This window comes from Geotrypetes seraphini, chromosome 6, assembly GCF_902459505.1.
Source record: "Geotrypetes seraphini chromosome 6, aGeoSer1.1, whole genome shotgun sequence".
Taxonomy (NCBI): Eukaryota; Metazoa; Chordata; class Amphibia; order Gymnophiona; family Dermophiidae; genus Geotrypetes; species Geotrypetes seraphini.
The window spans coordinates 17,105,912-17,128,635 of record NC_047089.1 but is presented as its reverse complement, the minus strand read 5'-3'; the positions used below and the strand labels follow the sequence as shown (position 1 = coordinate 17,128,635).

Genomic DNA, 22,724 nt, shown 5'->3' with positions numbered 1-22,724 from the left:
TTTACAAGGTCTCGCTTAAGTGGCAAAGGGGCAGTACATAGGGATGAGACACGGACAGGGCTCCCATTTACATTACATTAGAGATATCTATTCCGCCACTGCCTTGCGGTTCAAGGCGGATTACAAAAGAATTGCAAAAAAAGGTATTACGTGAAGAAGATATCTGGTCATTTCTAGGGGAGATAACGGAGTAGATGAGGTTGCTTTGAAGAATCGGGACGGTATTAGGGAGTGGTATTGGGAAGTGGGAAGGAACTAGCGGCATTAAGTCGTTTGCAGGAATTTCTTGAAGAATTTCATGAAACTGATGCATTTCCATAACCAAAATTGTACCAGAAGTATGGCTGATGCAACTGCAGGTGTATAAATATTAAATGCTCTGAGACCAAGCTACGCTTGTATCCCATAGTAGAATTTGGGCATCTAGATGTCATTAAAGATGCCCCATGCCTATCAACTTAACACAGTAACAACAACGAGGCACAACCAGTCACAACAGGGTTTGGATGGGGGACGCCCAGGGTAAGCTACAATCCTAGCCTGCGAACTCCACTTGAGAATTAAAGGGCGCTCTCAGTGTGAACCATCAGCAATGGGAGCAGAAGCTCCGATACTTCACTTCTGGGTTGAGGCGGGAAGCCTCCACCACCACACCATCATTGAGCCCCCTATGTGTATATAATGAAAAACACCTGCAATAAGGCCCTAAATAAATAATACAATCTAAGCAACCCCGTGAGCAAATCAAACTCAAACGGTGGGATTATAACCTGAGCGACCCCCACACAAACCCTGCCAGCCGAAACCCGCCAAGCTAGAAATAAAGCAATAAAGAACAATATCAACAAATGCTCAAATACAATCACAAATAATACTTATCTGAACCAAACTACCACGAATGAAAACGCCAGGAGCCAAAGTTCAACCACGCTGGTTTCGGGGAGGAGCCCTTCTTCAGGAACCTAGCCCCCGACCAAAAAACAAAGAAAAAATGCAAAAACGCGAAGCGGGACGGCTGGAGGGAGGGGTGTCCGAGCGGGAGAGCACTCACGCCTAAAAAGAGGACCAGGACAACGTCACACACAAACCAACCAATCATACAGGACGCACAACGCGTCAGCAATCACTCACACCGGGGCAGAAAAAAGAAAAAAGAAAAAGCCCCACACTGCAGAAAGGGAACAATAAAAACCCGTTCAGTACTAGAAACCCGACAGTGCTGGAAACCACCCAGCGCAGGAGACCTACATGATGACACGGTACCCAGAACAAATAGAATGGAACCCTATATGATGGTGTTCCATTCCACACTTTCGTTCAGACCGTGGGGAGAAGCAGCTTGAAGTTGGAAAATCCAATATTGTTCTCTGAGGTTTAAATGAAATTGTTTGTCCCCCCTGAAATCCCAGGGAATTTGCTCAAGCACAAACCACACCAAATCGGTAAACTGATGGCCAGCTTCCAAACAATGAGGCACCAGAGGGGCAGATGAAGATGCCGTTCTGATGCGACTCCTGTGTTCCTGTAGTCTTATTCTAATCCTTCTGCTTGTGCGCCCCACATAATGTAACGCGCAAGGACAGATGATGATATATACCACCCAAGCAGAATCACAGGACGTTTGGGATCTAAGATGGTAAGTGCGCTGAGTCCGGGGGTGTTGCCATTGAGAGATAGATAGAGAAGACGCACACATATCACAATGGCCGCACGGACCGTGCCTGCCCCCGGTGACTGCTCGGCTTTTAGTGGATAACAATTCCTTCAAATTTTTAGGACGGGAGAAAGCTATGCAAGGAGCCTGATTGAAAATGGCATGGTGATCCAAAACATGCCAATGCTTTCTCACAATGCCGGCTACCTGGTGGGCTTGGTCGGAAAATGAAATAACACACACCTGCTGTTCCATGGGCGGCCTGATGGCAGGAGCCTGCAGTAGCTCAGGATTGGCATAACGCGCTCTGCGGTAAGCTCTCTTGATGGTCCAATCTGGATAGCCGCGTGCCCTAAAGCGCTGCGATAGCAACTTGGCCTGGATCCTAAACTCCCCCAAGGAGGAGCAAATTCGGCGGATCCTAAGAAATTGCCCCACGGGCAACGATTGACGCAGCCTAGCTGGATGACAGCTGGTGTAGTGTAAATATGAGGTACGATCGGTGACTTTCCGAAAGACCGTTGTAACCAAACGCCCACCAGACTTGCTGACCATGGTGTCCAAATAAGTGACCCTGGCTCCATCCACCGTAGCGGTGAACTTCAGGTGTCTATCAAGAGTGTTCAGCCAGGTAAGGAATTCATCAAATCTGGCCTTGGTGCCTGTCCAAACCAGGAACACATCATCGATGTACCGGAGCCACGTGCCAATATCCGACATCCACATAGATGGATATAACAGCTGCTCTTCAAAATTCGTAACGTAGAGGTTGGCCACACTGGGGGCCATGGCCGTCCCCATGGCTACCCCGTGAGTCTGCAGATAAAACTCCCCTCGTACTTCAAAGAAGTTCCGCTGTAAAACCAAAGTGGCTAGTTGCATCAAAAAAGCCTTGGTTATGCGATGATGGAAAGGACCTCCAGATAACTGTTGTTCCACAATCTTCAAGGCCTCAATCTGAGGGATATTGCAATATAGGGCTTCCAAATCCATGGTAACCAAAAGGTCAGTGTGTTGAACCTGGATGGACTCAATTTTATTCAAAAAATTGGTGGTGTCAAGTACAAAGGAACGTGCCTGAGCAACCCTGGGTTTCAAAAAATGATCGACCATTTTGGACAGGGGCTCAAGAATGGTCCCACGGAGGGAGACGATCGGTCTACCCGGAGGGTTGGAAAGGGTTTTATGAATTTTGGGTACCGTGTAGAAGCGAGGGCTGCGACTGGGAGGTTGGGATAAATATCTGGCTTCGGATTGAGTGATAATATTGTCCAGTACGGCCCCCTGGACCAGAGTCGCTATTTCCATACGCAAACCAGGAGAGGGATCCCTCTCCAATTTAGTGTACCAGTCAACGTTGGAAATGTGAGTCGCCACCTGGGCTCCATATTGGGCAGTGGACTGGACAACCACCGCCCCGCCCTTATCGGCGGGTTTAATGTCCAAGTCAGGGGCGTTCTTCAGAGCCTCCAGAGCAAGCCGTTGAGCCTTAGTGATGTTCACATAATGGTGAGTAAAACGTGCGTTCGGGAGCTGGTCAATATCACGTAAAACCAGGTCCCGAAACACCTTAATGTGAGCATCAATGGGACCCGGGGGGATCCAGTGAGATTTAACCCTAAAAAGGGAATCATCCCGGGATCCTTCTTGGGTGGAAAAAAACAATTTGATCTGGAGGCCCCGAACAAACCGTGCCATATCCCTGTGTGCAGTAAACAGATCTAGGGCAGTGGTGGGAACAAACGACAGCCCCGTGTCATCATGTAGGTCTCCTGCGCTGGGTGGTTTCCAGCACTGTCGGGTTTCTAGTACTGAACGGGTTTTTATTGTTCCCTTTCTGCAGTGTGGGGCTTTTTCTTTTTTCTGCCCCGGTGTGAGTGATTGCTGACGCGTTGTGCGTCCTGTATGATTGGTTGGTTTGTGTGTGACGTTGTCCTGGTCCTCTTTTTAGGCGTGAGTGCTCTCCCGCTCGGACACCCCTCCCTCCAGCCGTCCCGCTTCGCGTTTTTGCATTTTTTCTTTGTTTTTTGGTTTTTGGTCGGGGGCTAGGTTCCTGAAGAAGGGCTCCTCCCCGAAACCAGCGTGGTTGAACTTTGGCTCCTGGCGTTTTCATTCGTGGTAGTTTGGTTCAGATAAGTATTATTTGTGATTGTATTTGAGCATTTGTTGATATTGTTCTTTATTGCTTTATTTCTAGCTTGGCGGGTTTCGGCTGGCAGGGTTTGTGTGGGGGTCGCTCAGGTTATAATCCCACCGTTTGAGTTTGATTTGCTCACGGGGTTGCTTAGATTGTATTATTTATTTAGGGCCTTATTGCAGGTGTTTTTCATTATATACACATAGGGGGCTCAATGATGGTGTGGTGGTGGAGGCTTCCCGCCTCAACCCAGAAGTGAAGTATCGGAGCTTCTGCTCCCATTGCTGATGGTTCACACTGAGAGCGCCCTTTAATTCTCAAGTGGAGTTCGCAGGCTAGGATTGTAGCTTACCCTGGGCGTCCCCCATCCAAACCCTGTTGTGACTGGTTGTGCCTCGTTGTTGTTACTATTTTAGGATTTTTTGGCATACATATTGAGTGTAGTGTTGTGTGTATCAACTTAACACAGCAGAATTATGTAGTTATGACTTCTTACCACAATAGTTGAAGTCGTAAAGTGTTGCCGCCGATTTCTTTTGGCTTCAAGTCTGAGCTTTCAGTGAGTCACTCAAGGACAACATCACTTTTTTCTTGCTCAGCCATTCCACTGTTGCTTAGGATTCACTGGGCTGCCGGAAGGTTGAATCTTCTCTTCAGTCTTGGGTCTGTGGCAGACTGGACCAGGTTTTGCTCCAGGATCTGCTTGTACTTTGCACCATCTATGTTTCACTTCACAAACCTCCCTGTCTCCAGTGCTGCAAAGCAAGGTTCTCCATCCAGGAGCATTCAGATCAGCTTAGTTGCCATGATTGACTATAGGTGGGCTCTATTTAATAATAATAATAATAATAACTTATTTCTTATATACCGCCAAAGCCATAGTAGTTCGAGGCGGTTTACAATGAAGAAGGACTGGACAATTAGTGAATATGGTACAATCAGAGAAAATAGGTACAACAAAGAAGGGCAAGACAGTCTGCGTAAAGGTTCAATCCAAGAATGTTGGTAAACAAAGGGGTACAGTCAGTGAATATAGGCATATAGGTAGAACAGAGGGTGTACAAAGTGCAGATGAAGATATAGTTTAAAAGGGTAAACAGGACACGGTGTGGTAAAAAGGGGCCATAGGTTGGGCATAGAGGTCTTAGGATATAAATCGGGTAAATAGATTAGTTTTTAGTAGTTTCCTGAAGTTTAGGTAGGATGAAGCGCGTGAGATAATGTCGGCCAGCCAATTATTGAGCTGACCTGCTTGGAAGACGAGAGTTCTATTTAGATATCTTTTGTAGCGGCAGGCCTTTGTAGTTGGATGACTAAACAGGTGGGTTCTGCGAGTGTGTTTGGATGGGCGGTCTAGGATAAAATGGGGTGCCAAGTATAGGGGGGCTCACCAAGGATGGATTTGAAACAGAAACAGGCGAACTTGAATTGCACTCTTGCTTCCAAGGGTAGCCAGTGAAGTTTTTGGTAGTAGGGAGTTAGGTGTTCCCATTTTTTTAGTCCAAAGATCAGTTGGATTGCCGAGTTTTGGATGATTCGCAATCTTTGAGTGGTTTTTTTGAAAGATCCCAGGTAGATGATATTGCAGTAATCGAGTAGACTTAAGATGGAGAATTGCACAAGTAAGCGGAACGAGGAAGCGTCAAGGTACTTTCTGATGGATCTTAGCTTCCATAAGGTGGAGAAGTCTTTTCTGACCAGAAGGTCGGTATGAGTTTCGAAGGTAAGGTTGCGGTCAAGAGTCACTCCTAGAATTTTTAAGGAGTTTGTTATGGGAAAGACTTGGCCATTCAGGGAGATTGAGGGGTCTTTGATTTTGTCGTTTGGACTCGCCAGGAAGAATTTGGTTTTTTCTGAATTGAGTTTCAGTTTGTAGGTCTTTTTTTTTTTTTTGTAAATCTTTATTGATTTTTAAACTTTGATAGTGCAATACAAATGGTAAAGCATGCAAACTGCATAAAAACACACTATACAATTATTAAACAATCATTTTCTCCCCTTCTTATCTTAATTATTAAAACAATAATACATAGGATATGATTTCAATATTATAATGAAATAATTTAACTCCTCGAAATACATTTCCCTCCCCCCCACCCCTCCCTCCTCCCTGGATGTATAAGGACTCTAATGGAAAAAGAAAGAAAGAAACATCACCCTAATTATAATGCAATAAAATTAGTTAAAGGACTCCATACATCTTTAAAAGACATATTAGTCCTCAAATGTTCCGCCATCATTCTTTCATACTTATACATAGTACACACAGTTACCCACCAAAAAGTAAAATTAATCCTATCATGGTTTTTCCAATTACGAGTAATCAGTTGAACCCCTATTCCTGTCAAGATCATGACATTATATTTATCTAAAGTAGGTTTAACATGAAGTAGCGTACCACATATTATCCCAGGACAAGCAGGCATGATATTCTCACATGTGGGTGACGTCATCTACGGAGCCCCAGCGCGGACAGCTTTTCAAGCAAACTTGCTAGAAGTTTCAAGTTTGCACACTGCACCACGCACGTGCATGCCTTCTCGCCCACTAGAGGGCGCATCCCACCTCGTGGTCCTCAGTTCAATTTTTTCCGCGGAGCCAGAAAGCCCTGTGGATCTGAGCTCCAGTTGTATTGCCTTCTAGCTGCCGCGTTTCGTTGTTTTCTTTCATTTTTGATCGATTCGCAGTGCTGCTTTCTTTTTTCCTTTCGTAAAAAAAAAAAAAAAAAAATATTTTATTTTTCGTTAGGCTCCGGGGGTTCCCGGCAGCCGTGGCCGCGGGACGTCGGTCGTTCCCGGCCTTCTTTTTCGTTGATGTCCCGTCCTGTTACGGGATTTAAGAAGTGCAGCCGGTGTGAGAGGTTACTTTCCATCACTGACCCTCACCGGTGGTGCATTGTCTGTCTTGGGCCGGATCATCCGACAGCTTCGTGTGATCGCTGTGCGACTTTTCAAAACAGAGCCCTCCGTCGCCGTAAGGCCAGAATGGCGGAATTGTTCGCCGTGGACGCGCCGCCCAAGGCCTCGACGTCGGCCTCGGCCTCGGCCCCCGGCCTTGACCTCGGCCTCGGCGTCCTCGGGGGCCTCGGCTTCGCCTCGGCCCTCGTCTTCGAAGGCGTCTTCAGGAAAACCAGCTTCGGGTAAGTCCTCTGTTCCATCCCCTTCAGCAAAGAAGCCGTCCTCTACTCCGGCTAAGGCGAGTGGGTCGACCCCGGCCCCGCCTCGGACCTCGACTTCGCACACCCCGAGGGAATACTCGAGACCGAGGTCGCCCTCCAGGGAGTGTGCTCCGGACTCGGAACTCCCCACCTTCGTGGGGATTCCGGCCTTCCAGGAACTCCTTCGAGCCCTGATTTCATCGGAGCTGTCGGGGGCCCTGGAAGTGTTGCAGCGGGCTGCAGTTCCGGCGGCCTCGACCTCGGCCGGGGCGCCCTCGGCCTCGGAGGCTCCGGCCTCGGCTCCCTCGACCTCGGGAGCCCCGGCCTCAGTGACCTCGGTCTCGGGTACTGTGGCCCCCTTAACCTCGGTCCTGGCCCTGCCCTCGACCTCGACCTCGGGGGGGCCGCCTGAGCGGAGTGTGAGGCCCAAGGAAAAGTTGCGCAGAGTGCGCCGTATTTCCTCCTCCTCCTCGGGGTCTTCCCGGGACGCCTCGCCCTCGACGCGACCTCGGACGGGGCGCCGATCGAGGAAGTCTAAGCGGCCGCGGGGCTCGCCTCGGAGGCACGATCGTTCCTCGCCGCTCGGGGGCGAGGCGCTGCAGGTGTCGGAGTTACGCCTCGACAATCCGAGGCTCCTCCGTTCACCTCATGGGAAGTCTTCCCGTGCCGCCTCGCCGAGGAAGTGGGAGAGTGTCCCCCGGACCCCGGGGTCCTCACCCAAGGTTTCTGCGAGGCGGAGAATTTCTCCTTCCCCCTCGAGGGCCTTGGAGAGGGGATCCTGGGACTCGGGGTCAGTAAGGGATCCTCATTATTCCCATGAGGCCTCTCCCCTCTCCTCGGTGGGGAGGTCGAGAACCCCGTCTCCCCCGGCCAGGCCGTCCTCTTTTACATCCTTTGTTCAGGACATGGCCCGAGCCCTGGGGTTAGACCTGATGGTCGGTTCTCAATATTCCAAAGAATTTTTGGAGGAGCAAGACCTTCCCACTCCTCCTAGAGAGGTGCCTAGGCTCCCCCTCAACAGAGTCCTTCTACAGACCTGGTTGAAGAACTTGTCGAACCCTCTTACAGTCACGTCTGTGCCTTCAAAAATGGAAGCGAAGTATAGGACGGTGCCCCCTAAGGGGTTCGAAAAGGCGCAGCTCTCCCACCAGTCTCTTCTGGTGGAGTCTGCCCTTAAAAAATCACAGCCCTCACGGGTTTCTGCGGCGGTTCCACCCGGCAGGGAGGGGCGGACCCTGGACAAGTTTGGCCGTCGCCTCTATTCAAATTCCCTGATGGCCACCAGGGTTCTAAATTATGCCTTCACCTTTTCCTCCTATTTGCGTGGCATGGTGAAGGACCTTCCTCAATATCGAGACTCCTTACCGGACTCCCAAAGGGCAGGATTCGATAAGTTTATGTCCAACCTGTCTCAATTGCGGTTGTACCTATTTCATGCGGTGTACGACGCATTTGAGCTGGTTTCGAGGGTGTCGGCCTTCGCAGTGGCCATGCGCCGCCTGGCCTGGCTTCGCACCCTCGACATGGACCCAAACCTGCAGGAACGTCTTGCAGACTTGCCTTGTGTGGGGTCCGAGTTATTTGACGAGTCCTTAGATGCGGCGACCAAGTGGTTGTCTGAGCAGGAGCGCTCGTTAGCATCCCTGGTCCGCCCCAAACCTAGGCCCCCGCCGCAGAAACCTTTCCGTCCTCCGCCGCGCCGATATCCTCAGAAGTCGACCCCGGCTTTTTCGAGGCCACCTCCGAGGCGTCCGTCTCAGAGAGGCAGAGGGGGACAAACCCAAGCCCCGGCGCAGGGTCCTTCTAAGCCTGCGCCTTCCTTTTGACGGGCTGAGCGGACGGGGCGGGTTCCCCTCCGCGAAATCACAGGAATCCCTTCCTATCGGGGGGCGTCTTCAGTTCTTCCGGGAGGCATGGACCGAGATAACCTCAGACGCTTGGGTGCTCCGGATCGTCTCCGAGGGCTACTCGCTCAACTTTGTGTCCTCGCCACCGGACCATCCCCCAAGTCTAGCCTCTTGCAACCGATCGCAGCTACCGACCCTTCTGGCCGAGGCCAGGTCCCTATTGGTGCTTCGGGCGGTCGAACCGGTCCCCAAGGACCAGCGGGGTACGGGGTTTTACTCCCGTTACTTTTTGGTCCCAAAAAAGACCGGGGACCTGCGCCCCATACTGGACCTCAGGAAGCTCAACAAATTCCTGGTCCGGGAGAAGTTTCGAATGCTGTCTCTCCCGGTTTTATATCCCCTCTTGGAGGAGGGGGACTGGATGTGCTCCCTCGACTTGAAGGAAGCATATACCCATGTTCCGGTGCACCCCGCCTTCCGAAGATTTTTACGATTCCAGGTGGGGGACCTACACCTCCAGTACAGGGTCCTACCCTTCGGCCTGGCCGCGTCCCCACGAGTCTTCACGAAGTGCATGGTGGTGGTTGCGGCAGCCCTGAGGTCTCGTGGGCTTCATGTGTTCCCTTACCTGGACGATTGGCTCATCAAAGCCCCGACCAGGGAGGGGGTTATCTCAGCGACCCGACAGTCTATTGCCTTCCTGCAAAGCCTCGGGTTCGAGATAAACTTTCCAAAATCTCAGTTGAGCCCGGCTCAGTCTCTTCAATTTATAGGTGCGGTGCTGGACACGGTGCGCCTGCGCTCCTACCTCCCGCCCCAACGGTTGGAAGCCTTGGTGCGGATGGGCCGTCAGGTCTCTCAACTGTCGGTGGTGTCGGCCCAGCGCATGATGATGCTGCTCGGTCATATGGCATCGACGGTTCACGTCACTCCGTTTGCAAGGCTGCATCTGAGGATTCCTCAGTGGACCCTCGCTTCCCAGTGGCGTCAGGAGTACGATCCGGTGTCTCGCCTCATTTCGGTGACTCCGCTTTTGCGGAAATCGCTGCGTTGGTGGACAGACTCTTCAAATCTGTCCATGGGTCTACTGTTTCTCACCCCTCCTTTTCGCAAGGTTCTGACCACAGACTCCTCGGAGTACGCGTGGGGAGCCCACCTCGACGGTCTTCGCACGCAGGGCCTGTGGTCTGCCGAGGACCGTCGGTGTCACATCAACGTGCTAGAGCTTCGGGCCATCTTTCTAGCACTTCGAGCTTTCGTTCACGTATTGCAGAATCAGGTTGTCCTCGTCCGCACGGACAATCAAGTGGCAATGTACTATGTGAACAAGCAGGGTGGAACGGGGTCTTGGCCCCTCTGCTCGGAGGCTCTTCGCCTTTGGGAGTGGGCGGTCTCCCGGAACATCTTCCTTCGGGCGGTCTACATCCAAGGAGAACTGAATTGTCTGGCAGACAAACTCAGTCGACTTCTGCAACCGCACGAGTGGACTCTACACTCCGCAGTTCTGCGCGAGGTTTTCGCTCGCTGGGGAACGCCACAGGTGGATCTGTTTGCCTCTCCGGAGACCCGCAAACTGCCCCTGTATTGTTCTCGGATGTACTCGCGGGACCGTCTGGAGGCCGATGCCTTTCTTCTCGATTGGGAGGGGAGGTTCCTGTATGCGTTCCCTCCCTTTCCTCTGATCATGCGAACGTTAGTACATCTCAAATCGTCCACGGCCACGATGATTCTCATCGCACCTCGGTGGCCGCGTCAGCACTGGTTCTCCCTGCTGCTTCAGCTCAGTACCAGGGAGCCTCTTCTTCTGCCTGTGTTTCCTTCTCTGCTGTCTCAGAGTCAAGGATCCATGTTACATCCCAATCTGCAGTCATTGCACCTGACAGCTTGGTTTCTTGCTCCCTAACTCCTCCGGATCTGTCTCAATCGGTGAGGGAGGTATTGGAAGCCTCACGCAAGATTTCGACGAGGCTTTGTTATTCGCAGAAATGGACCAGGTTTTCCACCTGGTGTTCGTCTTTTCACCTGGATCCGGTATCGGTTCCGGTATCCTCGGTTTTGGACTATTTATTCCATCTGTCGCACTCTGGCCTGAAAACCACTTCGGTGCGTGTTCATCTTAGTGCTATTTCTGCTTTCCACCAACATCTGGATGGACGCCCTCTGTCGCTCCATCCTTTGGTAACACGCTTCATGAAAGGGTTACTCAGGGTTTGTCCCCCTCTTAAGCCTCCTTCTGTCGTGTGGAATTTGAATGTGGTTTTAGCTCAACTGATGAAACCCCCTTTTGAGCCACTCAACGAGTCCCTCTTGAAATTTCTGACTTGGAAGGTGGTGTTTCTGATTGCCCTCACCTCCGCTAGGCGGATTGGGGAGTTGCAAGCCTTGGTTGCGGACCCTCCTTTCACTGTCTTCCATCATGACAAGGTGGTTCTCCGCACCCATCCTAAGTTTGTACCTAAAGTTGTTTCTGATTTCCACCTCAATCAGTCCATTGTCCTTCCTGTGTTCTTTCCTAAGCCCCACTCCCATCCTGGCGAGACGGCGCTTCACACGCTTGACTGTAAGAGGGCGTTGGCATATTACCTTCAACACACCAGGTCTCATCGGAAGGTTCCTCAATAGTTTTTGTCCTTCGATCCCAATCGATTAGGGCATCCAGTTTCCAAGCGCACTCTGTCTAACTGGTTGGCTGCTTGCATTTCCTTTTGCTATGCTCAGGCTGGCCTTCCGCCCCCGGGTCGAGTCACGGGGCATAAGGTCCGAGCGATGGCAGCTTCGATAGCTTTCCTCCGATCCACTCCTATGGAGGACATATGTAAAGCTGCCACTTGGTCTTCGGTTCATACGTTCACCTCTCATTACTGTCTGGACACTTTATCCAGGAGTGACGGCCGGTTTGGCCAGTCAGTTTTGCAAAATCTGTTTTCCTAAATTGCCATCCTCCCACCTGCCCTTTTTTTTTGGTTGGCTTGGAGGTCACCCACATGTGAGAATATCATGCCTGCTTGTCCTGGGATAAAGCACAGTTACTTACCGTAACAGGTGTTATCCAGGGACAGCAGGCATATATTCTCACAACCCGCCCGCCTCCCCGGGGATGGCTTCTTTGCTAGTTATGGAACTGAGGACCACGAGGTGGGATGCGCCCTCTAGTGGGCGAGAAGGCATGCACGTGCGTGGTGCAGTGTGCAAACTTGAAACTTCTAGCAAGTTTGCTTGAAAAGCTGTCCGCGCTGGGGCTCCGTAGATGACGTCACCCACATGTGAGAATATATGCCTGCTGTCCCTGGATAACACCTGTTACGGTAAGTAACTGTGCTTTATCACCTCATACGACAAAGGGATAGATGATTCAAGAATGAGATTAATTTGTCCCCAAATTGACTTCCAGAAACCAAGTATCAATGGACAAAGATATAACAGATGATCCATAGTCCCTATATTAATATGACAAAGCCAGCATCTATTAGATTTAGAATTATCTATTTTTTTGTAATCGAACTGGGGTCCAAAAAATCCTATGTAATAAAAATAACCACGTTTGTCTCATAGATGCTGACGCTGTACATTAACTTATTGTAGGTCTTATTCAAACAATTGTGGGGGTTTACTATGACAAAGGGTACGATAGAGTTTTGAAATCAATGCTCTCTTAGCGTGCATCTTTCCAGCGCTTATCTTTGGGCACTGTTTACTGGTTCTGGCCTTATATCAGTAAATATTGCTAGATGAATTCAATACGATAGTTTATGAAACACATGGAGCTACGTTTCTAGATTCCCCCGGGATGATTAGGCTGTGAGTTGTAGCATTATTTCCCACCAACCTCGTACCCTTTTGGTCTCACTGCTGAACTCATTTCTTAGACCATCACTAAATTGAAGGCTTTTTCTGCAGGAAAGTCCCAGAATCCTTAGAAAAAGCCACTGCAATATGCCACTAATTGCGAAGATAAATAAGAAATGTTCCAGACGTGGTTTATGATATCGGAACAGCACTGTGGGGAACTACAGGATATGCGCTAGTTGAGGTCCAGGGAACTATTGGGGTTATATTATTTATCTGTGTGATATTTATTTTCCACTTGTTTTTTCGGAGAGACCTACACAGGTTTAAAGTGGCAGTAATAAAGTTTGTGCTTATCTTTTTAAAAGTTATTAAAAAAAAAAAGGATCAAGCACCAAATTTCTGCTTCTCAATGGCCACGACTTTGGTCTTGGAGATTAAAAATTACAAGGTCAGCATCTATGAGACAAAACTTGGTTCTTTTTGTTACATAGAGCTTTTTGGACCCCAGTTCGCTTACAAAAGTTGGACAGCTCTAGGTCTAATAGATGCTGGCATTGTAATTTAGATGCTGGGACTCTAGATCATTTACTTTTTTTCTGTTAAGTTTCAAGTTTATTCATGTTTTTGATTAAACGCTTATCTAGAGGTACTAAGCGTTGTACAAAGATTTTAAAAAATAACAAGGACATTACATTAAAAAAAAAAAAATTAAACATACATAATTCTTAATAAGACATACTTGGGTGACTACTTTATTAGCCATGAGAAACAATAGGAAAGAGGGGAAGAACTACAATTTTTTTTTTTTTTTTTTTTTATTTTGCTCATTAAATTGTACTATTTTTTCCACTAGTCCTTTTTTTTGTGTGTGTGTTTTTTTTATATTCTTTATTCATTTTCAAAATTACATTAAGTGTAAAATATATTCATTCACAGTAACAATAAATATATCACTTATAAACAATCATTGGTACATTATATAAATTTTTATCCCTTCCCCTTTCCCATCCCTCCCATCCATATCTTCCATTATTATATAATATATGTAATAATAAAAATACCCCCCTCCCTATATCCTGAACTGATAATTAAAAGGGAAATAATTTTACTTAATCCTGACAATATTTTGTTAATGGTTTCCACACATCCTGAAATTTCTTAAAGTATCCCCTTTGTAAAGCAATAAATCTTTCCATTTTATAGATATGGCATAAAGAATTCCACCAAAAGTTATAGTTTAATCTCCTCCAATCCTTCCAATTATATGTAATTTGCTGAATGGCAACCCTAGTCATTATTAGTAATAATTTATTGTTGTTAGCAGAAATCTGACTTTTTGCTCTCATTTCCATACCAAATAGGATAATGCCGCTGGGTTCTCTAATAAATTATTAATTTGGTCCCAAATTGATTTCCAAAAATTCATAATACATGGGCAATGAAACAATAAATGATCTAAAGTTCCTAATTCTAGATGACAATGCCAGCATCTATTAGACAAAGAACTATCTAATTTTTGCAACCTAACAGGGGTCCATAACGCTCTATGTAACAGAAAAAACCAAGTTTGTCTCATAGATGCAGACACCGTACATTTCATCCTCCAAGACCAAATTCGTGGCCATTGAGATGCAGTAATGTCATGCTTAATCTCAATGCTCCAAATATCTCTTAAACCGGTTTTTAATTTCTTTTTAGTAAATCCACTTAATATTTTATACCACTGGGCGGCCTGGTGACCCAAGAAGTCTGTCTGAAAACAATTTTTTTTTTAAGAAAAAAGGTACATAGATGGAAAACACATAAGGGATGGGATTGGAGAATTGCTGGCATAGATATATATCAGTGTTGAAAACTGTTAAAAGCAGTGCATTAACAATTAAAGGCATCTTTGTCAATGCCTTTTGGAAGTTAATTTGGCCCCAAATTAATTCAATGTTAGAAAATCATGTTGTCCTTTCATATGATACTATTTTATTTGGTACAGCTATGAGATTCAAGAGTCAAATTTCAACAAATAATAATAAGCTTTTGCTCATACTGACATATTACTGGAAATTGGAAGGATTATGCTAAACTTAATTATACCTTTTGGTGGAATTCAGTATGTCATATTTATAAAATGGAGAGAATGCTTGCTATACAGCATGGTAATTACGATAGTTTTAAAAAGATTTGGGGGCCATTGATTGCATATTCTAATGATTAGACACCTTGGACACCTTTTTTATTACATAGGAATATTTTTAGTGTGGGATGGGGGAGGTATGTCTTGTATTTTAATGGGTTTGTTCCTGATGAATGGGCTGGGTGTGGGTGGGGTCTCTTTTGTATGCATTTAATAATAATTGTTAAGAATGTCAAGTGATTTTGTACGAATTAATTGATTGAATATTGTACACTTGTTGCAAGATTTGAAAATGAATAAAGAATTTAAAAAAAAAAAAAATAGGAGGACGTGTCCAGAGAAATCCCGATATCTGGTAACCATAGGCAACAACAAACAGAAAATCCAACGCAACTGCAGTAAAAAAAAAAATCGAGTCAAAGAACAAACACAGAAACTGCAAGGATGATGGTACAGGACACTAAGACCCCCTTTTATCAAGGCGCGCTACGGGGGTTAGCGCGTCGGACATTTCATCATGCACTAACCCCCCCGCGGCAAGCCTAAAAACCAATGCCTTGTCCATGGTGGCGTTAGCGACTAGCGCGGCAGGCGGTTGAACGCGCATTAACTGCCTACCGCACCTTGATAAAAGGAGCCCCGTCTTTAATAAAAAATCATAAACAGGAACATTAAACAGTTTGTTTCCAAAAGGACTGATCAGACCGGACCCGACACAGTCCATGTTTCGAACAAACACTCCTTCCTCAGGGGTCCTAACGTGTATCAAAACAAGAGAACCTGATGGATAACAACGGAATAAAAACGGGAAACAGCTGTGGCCATCCACAGCTGTTTCCAGTTTTTACTCAGCTGAATGCGCATGCGAGAGCAGTTCACGTAGAGTTCGCCAGACGTCCGGATTTCAACAGACATGTCCTGTTTTTCAGAGGACTGTCCGGGTGTCCAGATGAATTTTGGAAAACCCGGCATTGTGTCCAGGTTTCGGAAGGCCGCCCGGCTCTGTCGGAGCTCGGGGCCGCGCCTGGAGAGCCTCGGAGCCTGCGCAAATGTACCGTGATGATGTCGCGCCCGGGCGCAAGCTGCTCATAAGCCCAGCAGCTTAAGCCTGCCGTTGACATGGCGTAAGAAGTTGCACCCAGATGTCGGCGCACCAAGGCCGCTTTGCGCTCATTTTCTGTAAGGCCGACCCCGATGTCATTGTTGAAATGGTGTCGCACATGCCCTTTTCCGGTGCATAAATTTTGGCAAAACTGTTTAGACTTGCTGCCCCAGGCTTTTCTTCCACTATGATCAGTGGCATAGCGAGGGTGAGAGGCGCCTCTCCCCCGCCCTCATTTCTGCCTCCCCCTTGCTCCTTCCCCGATCCCCCCTGCCGCACGCAAGCTCACCCTCACCCTTCTCCCGTAACTCTAAGAGGTACAAGGAGGACACGAGTGTGGTGCAGAAGGAGCGAGAAGAGGAGGGTGGGGGGTGGTTGGTGAGAAGGTGCGGGGGTGGAGAGGTGGGGGTGCCACCATCTCGGGCGCTTCTTACCCTCGCTACGCCACTGCTTGCATTGTATACCTTTCTTTTTCCTTTTGAAGGGGGGGTGGTATGGTCGACAGGATGGTTTCCTGGTTGATTATGGGTAGCCCTTTGGGCTTCTTTTGCAGGGAATTGTAAGAGTTTAGACTCCCTGATTGGACATGTTATTATACTCCTCCATATGTTATTATACTCCTCCATATTTGTTATTATACTCCTCCATATGTTATTATACTCCTCCATATTTGCGGTGGATAGGGGCGGAACAGACCTGCGAATACGTAAAAATCATGAATAACTTTCATCATCGTGGTATAATAATAAAAAAATTTTTTTAAAAATCGCCACCAACGGCATAAAATTATTTTTTTTTTAAAAACCAGGCGCATTCGAGGCTACCCCCGTGAGCAGACCTACCCTGCTTCTCATCACCAGAAGAGCCCGAGCTTCCTTCTTCCCAACAGTTGGTGCTGTTCCCATTTGGCGCCAAAGTTTTTATTAGTGGCGTTATTCCTGCCTCGTCTTTTCCCCAAGCCCTCGGTGCCCTTTTCCAGCCTGGCAGGCATGGGAGAGCCGGAGTTGCGACCCAAACCCACCACCTCCCGGGCGAAAGCCAGAAACGGATTGCTGCGGCCGCTTTAAATTCCCAGTGACGAGAGGAGCTCAACTTTCCGTCTCACCGCAGTCCGCACTCCGGCTGTGCTGCCACTAAACTACTACGCCAAGGCGCACGCAACGCGACCCTCGACCTAAACCCCCAGATCCGCCCACGCGATGCATCCCAGCGTTCCCATTGGTCGGACGGGATTCTTAGAAACCCTCCGCCTCTCCCATTGGGCGAGGGCCCCGACTGTCAAACCAGCTTTCATGCTTGTTTCTCAAGCTCGGTGGAGCCGGCACTGCCTGTATGTGGGTTTGGAAAATTTTTAATGGTGATTGGATGATGTAATTTGGGGGAAGGAGCCAGCATGCCAAAAATCGCAAATAAGCAAAACCGTGAGTGCTGAAACCGCGAATACGGAGGGAGAAGTGTATTTGATTTTGCTTGAGTATCGGATCCTGTTTTGGGTTTCCTTGGGATGGTTTGGTAGGGAGGGAGGGGGAGTAGAATTCCTAAGGATACTGCTCCAATTAGGGGCTGGTAGTATTTGCTGCTGCGGTTTCGGTATTGGTGGGCTGTCGGGAGGGTGGGCAACTAGTTAATTGTCTCATTATTACCTATATATAAGACTCTGGTGAGACCTCATTTAGAATATTGTGTACAATTCTGGAGGCCGCACCTTCAAAAAGATATTAAAAAGATGGAGTCGGTCCAGAGGAAGGCTACAAAAATGGTGTGTGGTCTTCGTGATAAGGCATATGGGGACAGACTTAACGATCTCAATCTGTATACTTTGGAGAAAGGCGGGAGAGGGGAGATATGATAGAGACGTTTAAATGCCTACGTAATGTAAATGCGGACGAGTCGAGTCTCTTTCATTTGAAAGGAAACTGCAATGAGAGGGCACAGGATGAAGTTAAGAGGTGACAGGCTCAGGAGTAATCAGAGGAAATACTTTTTACAGAAGGGGTAGTAGATGCGTGGAACAGTCTCCCAGAAGAGGTGGTGGAGACAGAGACTGTGTCTGAATTCAAGAGGGCCTGAGATAGGCATATGGGATCTCTTAGAGAAAGGAACAGATAATGGTTACTGCGGATGGGCAGCTCTACGACCTCACAATGCAGGTGCACAGAGCCTTAGCCAATAGGAAGAGGAGATGCAAATGTTAAGAGCCTTAGCCAATAGGGAGAGAAGGAGACAGTGGATGCTGCAGATGGGAGACTGGATGGGCCCATTTGGCCTTTATCTGCCATCATGTTTCTATGTTTCTATAACTATAAAGCTCTATGACCTCACAATGCAGGTGTAAAGAGCCTTAGCCTATAGGAAGAGGAGATGCAAATGTTAAGAGCCTTAGCCAATAGGGAGAGAAGGAGACAGTGGATGCTGCAGATGGGAGACTGGATGGGCCCATTTGGCCTTTATCTGCCATCATGTTTCTATGTTTCTATAACTATAAAGCTCTATGACCTCACAATGCAGGTGTAAAGAGCCTTAGCCTATAGGAAGAGGAGATGCAAATGTTAAGAGCCTTAGCCAATAGGGAGAGAAGGAGACAGTGGATGCTGCAGATGGGAGACTGGATGGGCCCATTTGGCCTTTATCTGCCATCATGTTTCTATAACTATAAAGCTCTATGACCTCACAATGCAGGTGTAAAGAGCCTTAGCCTATAGGAAGAGGAGATGCAAATGTTAAGAGCCTTAGCCAATAGGGAGAGAAGGAGACAGTGGATGCTGCAGATGGGAGACTGGATGGGCCCATTTGGCCTTTATCTGCCATCATGTTTCTATGTTTCTATAACTATAAAGCTCTATGACCTCACAATGCAGGTGTAAAGAGCCTTAGCCTATAGGAAGAGGAGATGCAAATGTTAAGAGCCTTAGCCAATAGGGAGAGAAGGAGACAGTGGATGCTGCAGATGGGAGACTGGATGGGCCCATTTGGCCTTCATCTGCCGTCATGTTTCTATATTGTTATCTAGTTGGTTTTTTTTTTTAAAAACATTGTTGACACATGCTACAGGGAATCGGGGGGGGGGGAGGAGAATTGTTGTAAACATAGATGAAGTACAGAAAATCAGTCATTAATGGATGTTTTATAAAAATTTATATTGTTTGTATTGTGCTTCATAATAAAAACTATTTGAACATAGAAACTATTTAGCATATGGGTAATTATACACCTGCTTTACTCTATGGCTTAATCTAATTCTGGTGTTGCTCATGTTTAAGGGAGTCTTTTACAAAGCCACAGTGACGATGCTGCCGCAGCAAATGCACCAAAGCCCGTTCAATTCCTGTGGTCTTCGGTGCATTGACCGTGGCAGTATCGCTACCATAGCTTTGTAAAAGGGGCCCTATATCGGTTGAATCCTGCCAGTTTTGAACAACGAAATCCACGATGTTCTGATTTAACATGGAATGCGTTGATCAGGTTTCACGTTTATTTAAAATTTCTTATACGGCCCAATCAAGCTTTCTAGGCAGTGTACAAAAACGCCAAAATAATGCACCAATTAAAATACAATTTAAACAAAAACAAACCAGGGGAAATGGCATTTTTTTTAAAGACATTGACGAACAGGAACAAAAGGGAAGAAGGGTTAGAACTACAATTGATAGAAAGAAAGAAAACACTCAAGGGAAAGAATAACAAAGGGAGGGGGAACCGAAGGTGGAAACCTTTCTTGAATCTAAGTCGTCCTTAAAAGGACAGTTGAAGTTACAAAAGCATCAAGGAAGAGAAATGATTAGTTTAGGGGAGCCTGGAAGGCTGCGGTTCAGTTTTTGTTTTCTTTTCAAGGCTGGCATGTCTATGCAAGCGGTTATACCCAAAGCACTGTGGCTCTTCTTTGGAATCCAGATCTACAGATAACTAGGAGTGGAGAAAATCGATTCCTTGCTGGTTGGGATGCCTTTAACTCTAGGCACCAGCTCTTTGCTTCGCTATGTCCAATATTCCCCTGTTCTATAGCCTTTAGTTCTCGGAGAAATGCTGCAGGGGAAGCGAATGTAGAGAAATTCGGGGTCTTGTACAGAAACATAGAAACATGATGTCAGATCATGGCCAAGAGCAGATCAAATCAGGAGAAAGTAGGGGGCAAAGAAGCTTAAGATGGCGAAGGGGAGAAGGTAGGGAGATATTGAGTACGCTACCTGCAAACATAAGTGAAACTATGTATAGGAGGGTTAAAAACCAGGTAGAAATAGGATTAGAAGGGGAGAGGAGGAAGAAGAGGTCAAAAGGAAAGGGGGGTTGACAAAGAAGTGGGGTTAATCTAGAAAACCATGGCTGAGTTACAGATGAGCTGGGTAAGAAAGAGAGACAGCTGAAGACTGTTAGGGGGAGAGAGTGGATGGTTTGAATGGCCAGGCTGGACTGGAAGGGACAGAGTGTGTTATGGGCAAAGAGGAGTGAGATGAAGGCAAACTGGTTGGGATGAACATAAGAATAGCCGTACTGGGTCAGACCAATGGTCCATCAAGCCCAGTAGCCCGTTTTCACAGTGGCCAATCCAGGTCCCTAATACCTGGCCAAAACCCAAAGAGTAGCAACATTCCAGCATCTCAAAGAATAGCAAGATTCCGGAACCCCATTGAGAGCAACATTTCAGAGCTGAAATTGTGATGTCATAATGCCTTAACAGTGATATCACAATGGCTTAATTGTCCAATACCCAAAGAGTAGCAACATTCTATACAGAACCTCAAAGAATAGCAAGATTCCGGAACCCCAATGAGAGCAACATTCCAGAGCTGAGATTGTGATGTCATAATGCCTCAGAGCCAACCTCAGCAGTGATGTTACAATGCCTTGATTGTCTTGCAAAAGAACATAAGAGCTGCCATACTGGGTCAGACCAGTAATCCATCAAGCCCAGTAGCCCGTTCTCATGGTGGCCAATCCAGGTCACTAGTACCTGGCCAAAACCCAAGGAGTAGCAACATTCCATACAGAACCTCAAAGAATAGAAAGATTCCGGAATTCCAAAAAGTAACAAGATTCTAGAATCTCAAAGAGTAGCAACATTCCATACTACCGATCTAAGGCAAGCAGTGGCTTCCCCCATGTCTTTCTCAATAACAGCCTATGGACTTTTCCTCCAGGAACTTGTCCAAACCTTTCTTAAAACCCAGCTACGCTATCCGCTCTTACCACAACCTCTGGCAACGCGTTCCAGAGCTGAACTATTCTCTGAGTGAGACTGGTGGGACTTTCAGTGCTCCCTCGGTTCTTCTTTTGACCACAAGAGTCCTCCCCATATTTGCATTTATATGTAGCCTGTTTAGGTGTGCCCATGAGGTGCCATGCTTTCTGTTCTTTTTATGTTTGTCACAATAATGCACTTGAGTTGAGCATCTCCAATCATCTTTCGCCGGTACTTGACCTGTATAAGAGTTAGCCAAAATAAAATGATGAGGGGAGCTTTCAAGCCTCCGTTAATGATGAAGGGCCAGGAATATTGGAAAGCGCACATGTAACATCAGCTAGGGCTAATTCTTGTGATGATCAAATGATAGAAGCTTGTTTACCGAAAACCTACCGCTCTTAATTGTGTTTTCTTTCTGTTGCTTTCCAGAAATAGCTCTTTGTGTACCTTGTCTTGAGTTGGTGTTTCTCAGTTGCTCAACTGTATTCCTCATTTTCAGATACGACAGCTTTGGCCGCTTGACCAACGTCACGTTTCCCACAGGCCAAGTCGCCAGTTTCCGCAGCGATACAGACAGCACAGTGCGTGTCCAAGTAGAAACGTCAAGCAAAGAGGATGTTACGATAACGACCAACCTGTCTGCCTCGGGCGCCTTTTATACTCTTCTACAAGGTAAACGCCACAATAGTTTTAGTTGACTTGAAGAGAGAGAAAAAAAAATGATTTAGTAGCATCCAGGTAGGGGCGACAGAAACTTTTAAAAAATTATTTTAGAAAGGCAATAACTTAGGGCTCCTTTTATGAAGACGCGCTAGGGCCTTAACGCGCGCAATAAGCGCTTGCTAAAATGCCACGGAAATCTCTGAGAATCTCGGAGAGAGCGAGAACCAGAAGGCCTTGAGCATGCGCAGTTGCTCAAGGCCCAGGCAAGAGGCAGGAACTTCTTTCACTGGCATCAGCACGTCCTGTGGGCTGCGTGCCAGTGCCAGATGGGGGGGGGGGGTAAGGCTGAATGCTTTTCCCGGGGGTGGGGGGCGGTTCACGCGGGGGGGGGTTCGCAAGCGGGTGAGGAGTGATGCCAGTTTTCCCCTGGGTGCTCACAAATCGAGTCAACGCTCGGTTTGCGAGACAAGATTTGCGAGAATGTTTTGCTCATCTTGCAAAACACTCGCAAACCGAGGTTTGACTGTACAGTGGTGCCTCGCATAACGAACGCCTCGCACAACGAACGCTGCACACAACGAACTTCATGTCTTGATTCACACAACGAACTTCGTTTCACACAACGAACTTCACACAACGAACTTCGTTTCACACAACGAACTTTGTTTCACACAACGAAGTCACCCGAGCTGCCGATGTATTGCATCCTTCCGCGCAGGCACTGCAGGCAGTCGTTAGTCACTGCGCTTAACTGCCCTCTCTCACTGTATACAGTCGTCCTTTTAAGATAAACTCAATATTTTTTATATATCATGGCTTCTAAAAAAAGCAGGAAGGTGATTTCTGTTGAAATGAAACGGGAAATAATTAGAAGGAGTGAATGTGGGGTAAAACAGTGTGACCTCGTCAAAGAGTTTGGCCTCAGCAAGACCACCATTTTCACCATTTTGACAAATTTATCTTTTTTTATGTCATCTTAGCATATTTTATGCTGCAGAACGAATTATTTTTTTTAACATGTATTGTTATGGGAAAACGCGTTTCACATAACGAACTTTTCGCATAACA

The 22,724-nt window shown here is 47.2% G+C and overlaps 1 protein-coding gene across 4 annotated transcripts in view; it reads left to right on the top strand.

Moving 5' to 3' along the window:
- The window catches only part of TENM4 (teneurin transmembrane protein 4), a 1,150,563-nt gene that overhangs the window by 1,090,097 nt on the left and 37,742 nt on the right, over positions 1 to 22,724 (top strand). For all 4 annotated transcript variants that reach the window (XM_033948175.1, XM_033948174.1, XM_033948172.1 and 1 more), the window contains one exon: positions 21,493 to 21,665. In XM_033948175.1, the coding sequence (XP_033804066.1) occupies positions 21,493 to 21,665 (173 nt within the window). The remainder of the gene's footprint in view (positions 1 to 21,492; positions 21,666 to 22,724) is intronic.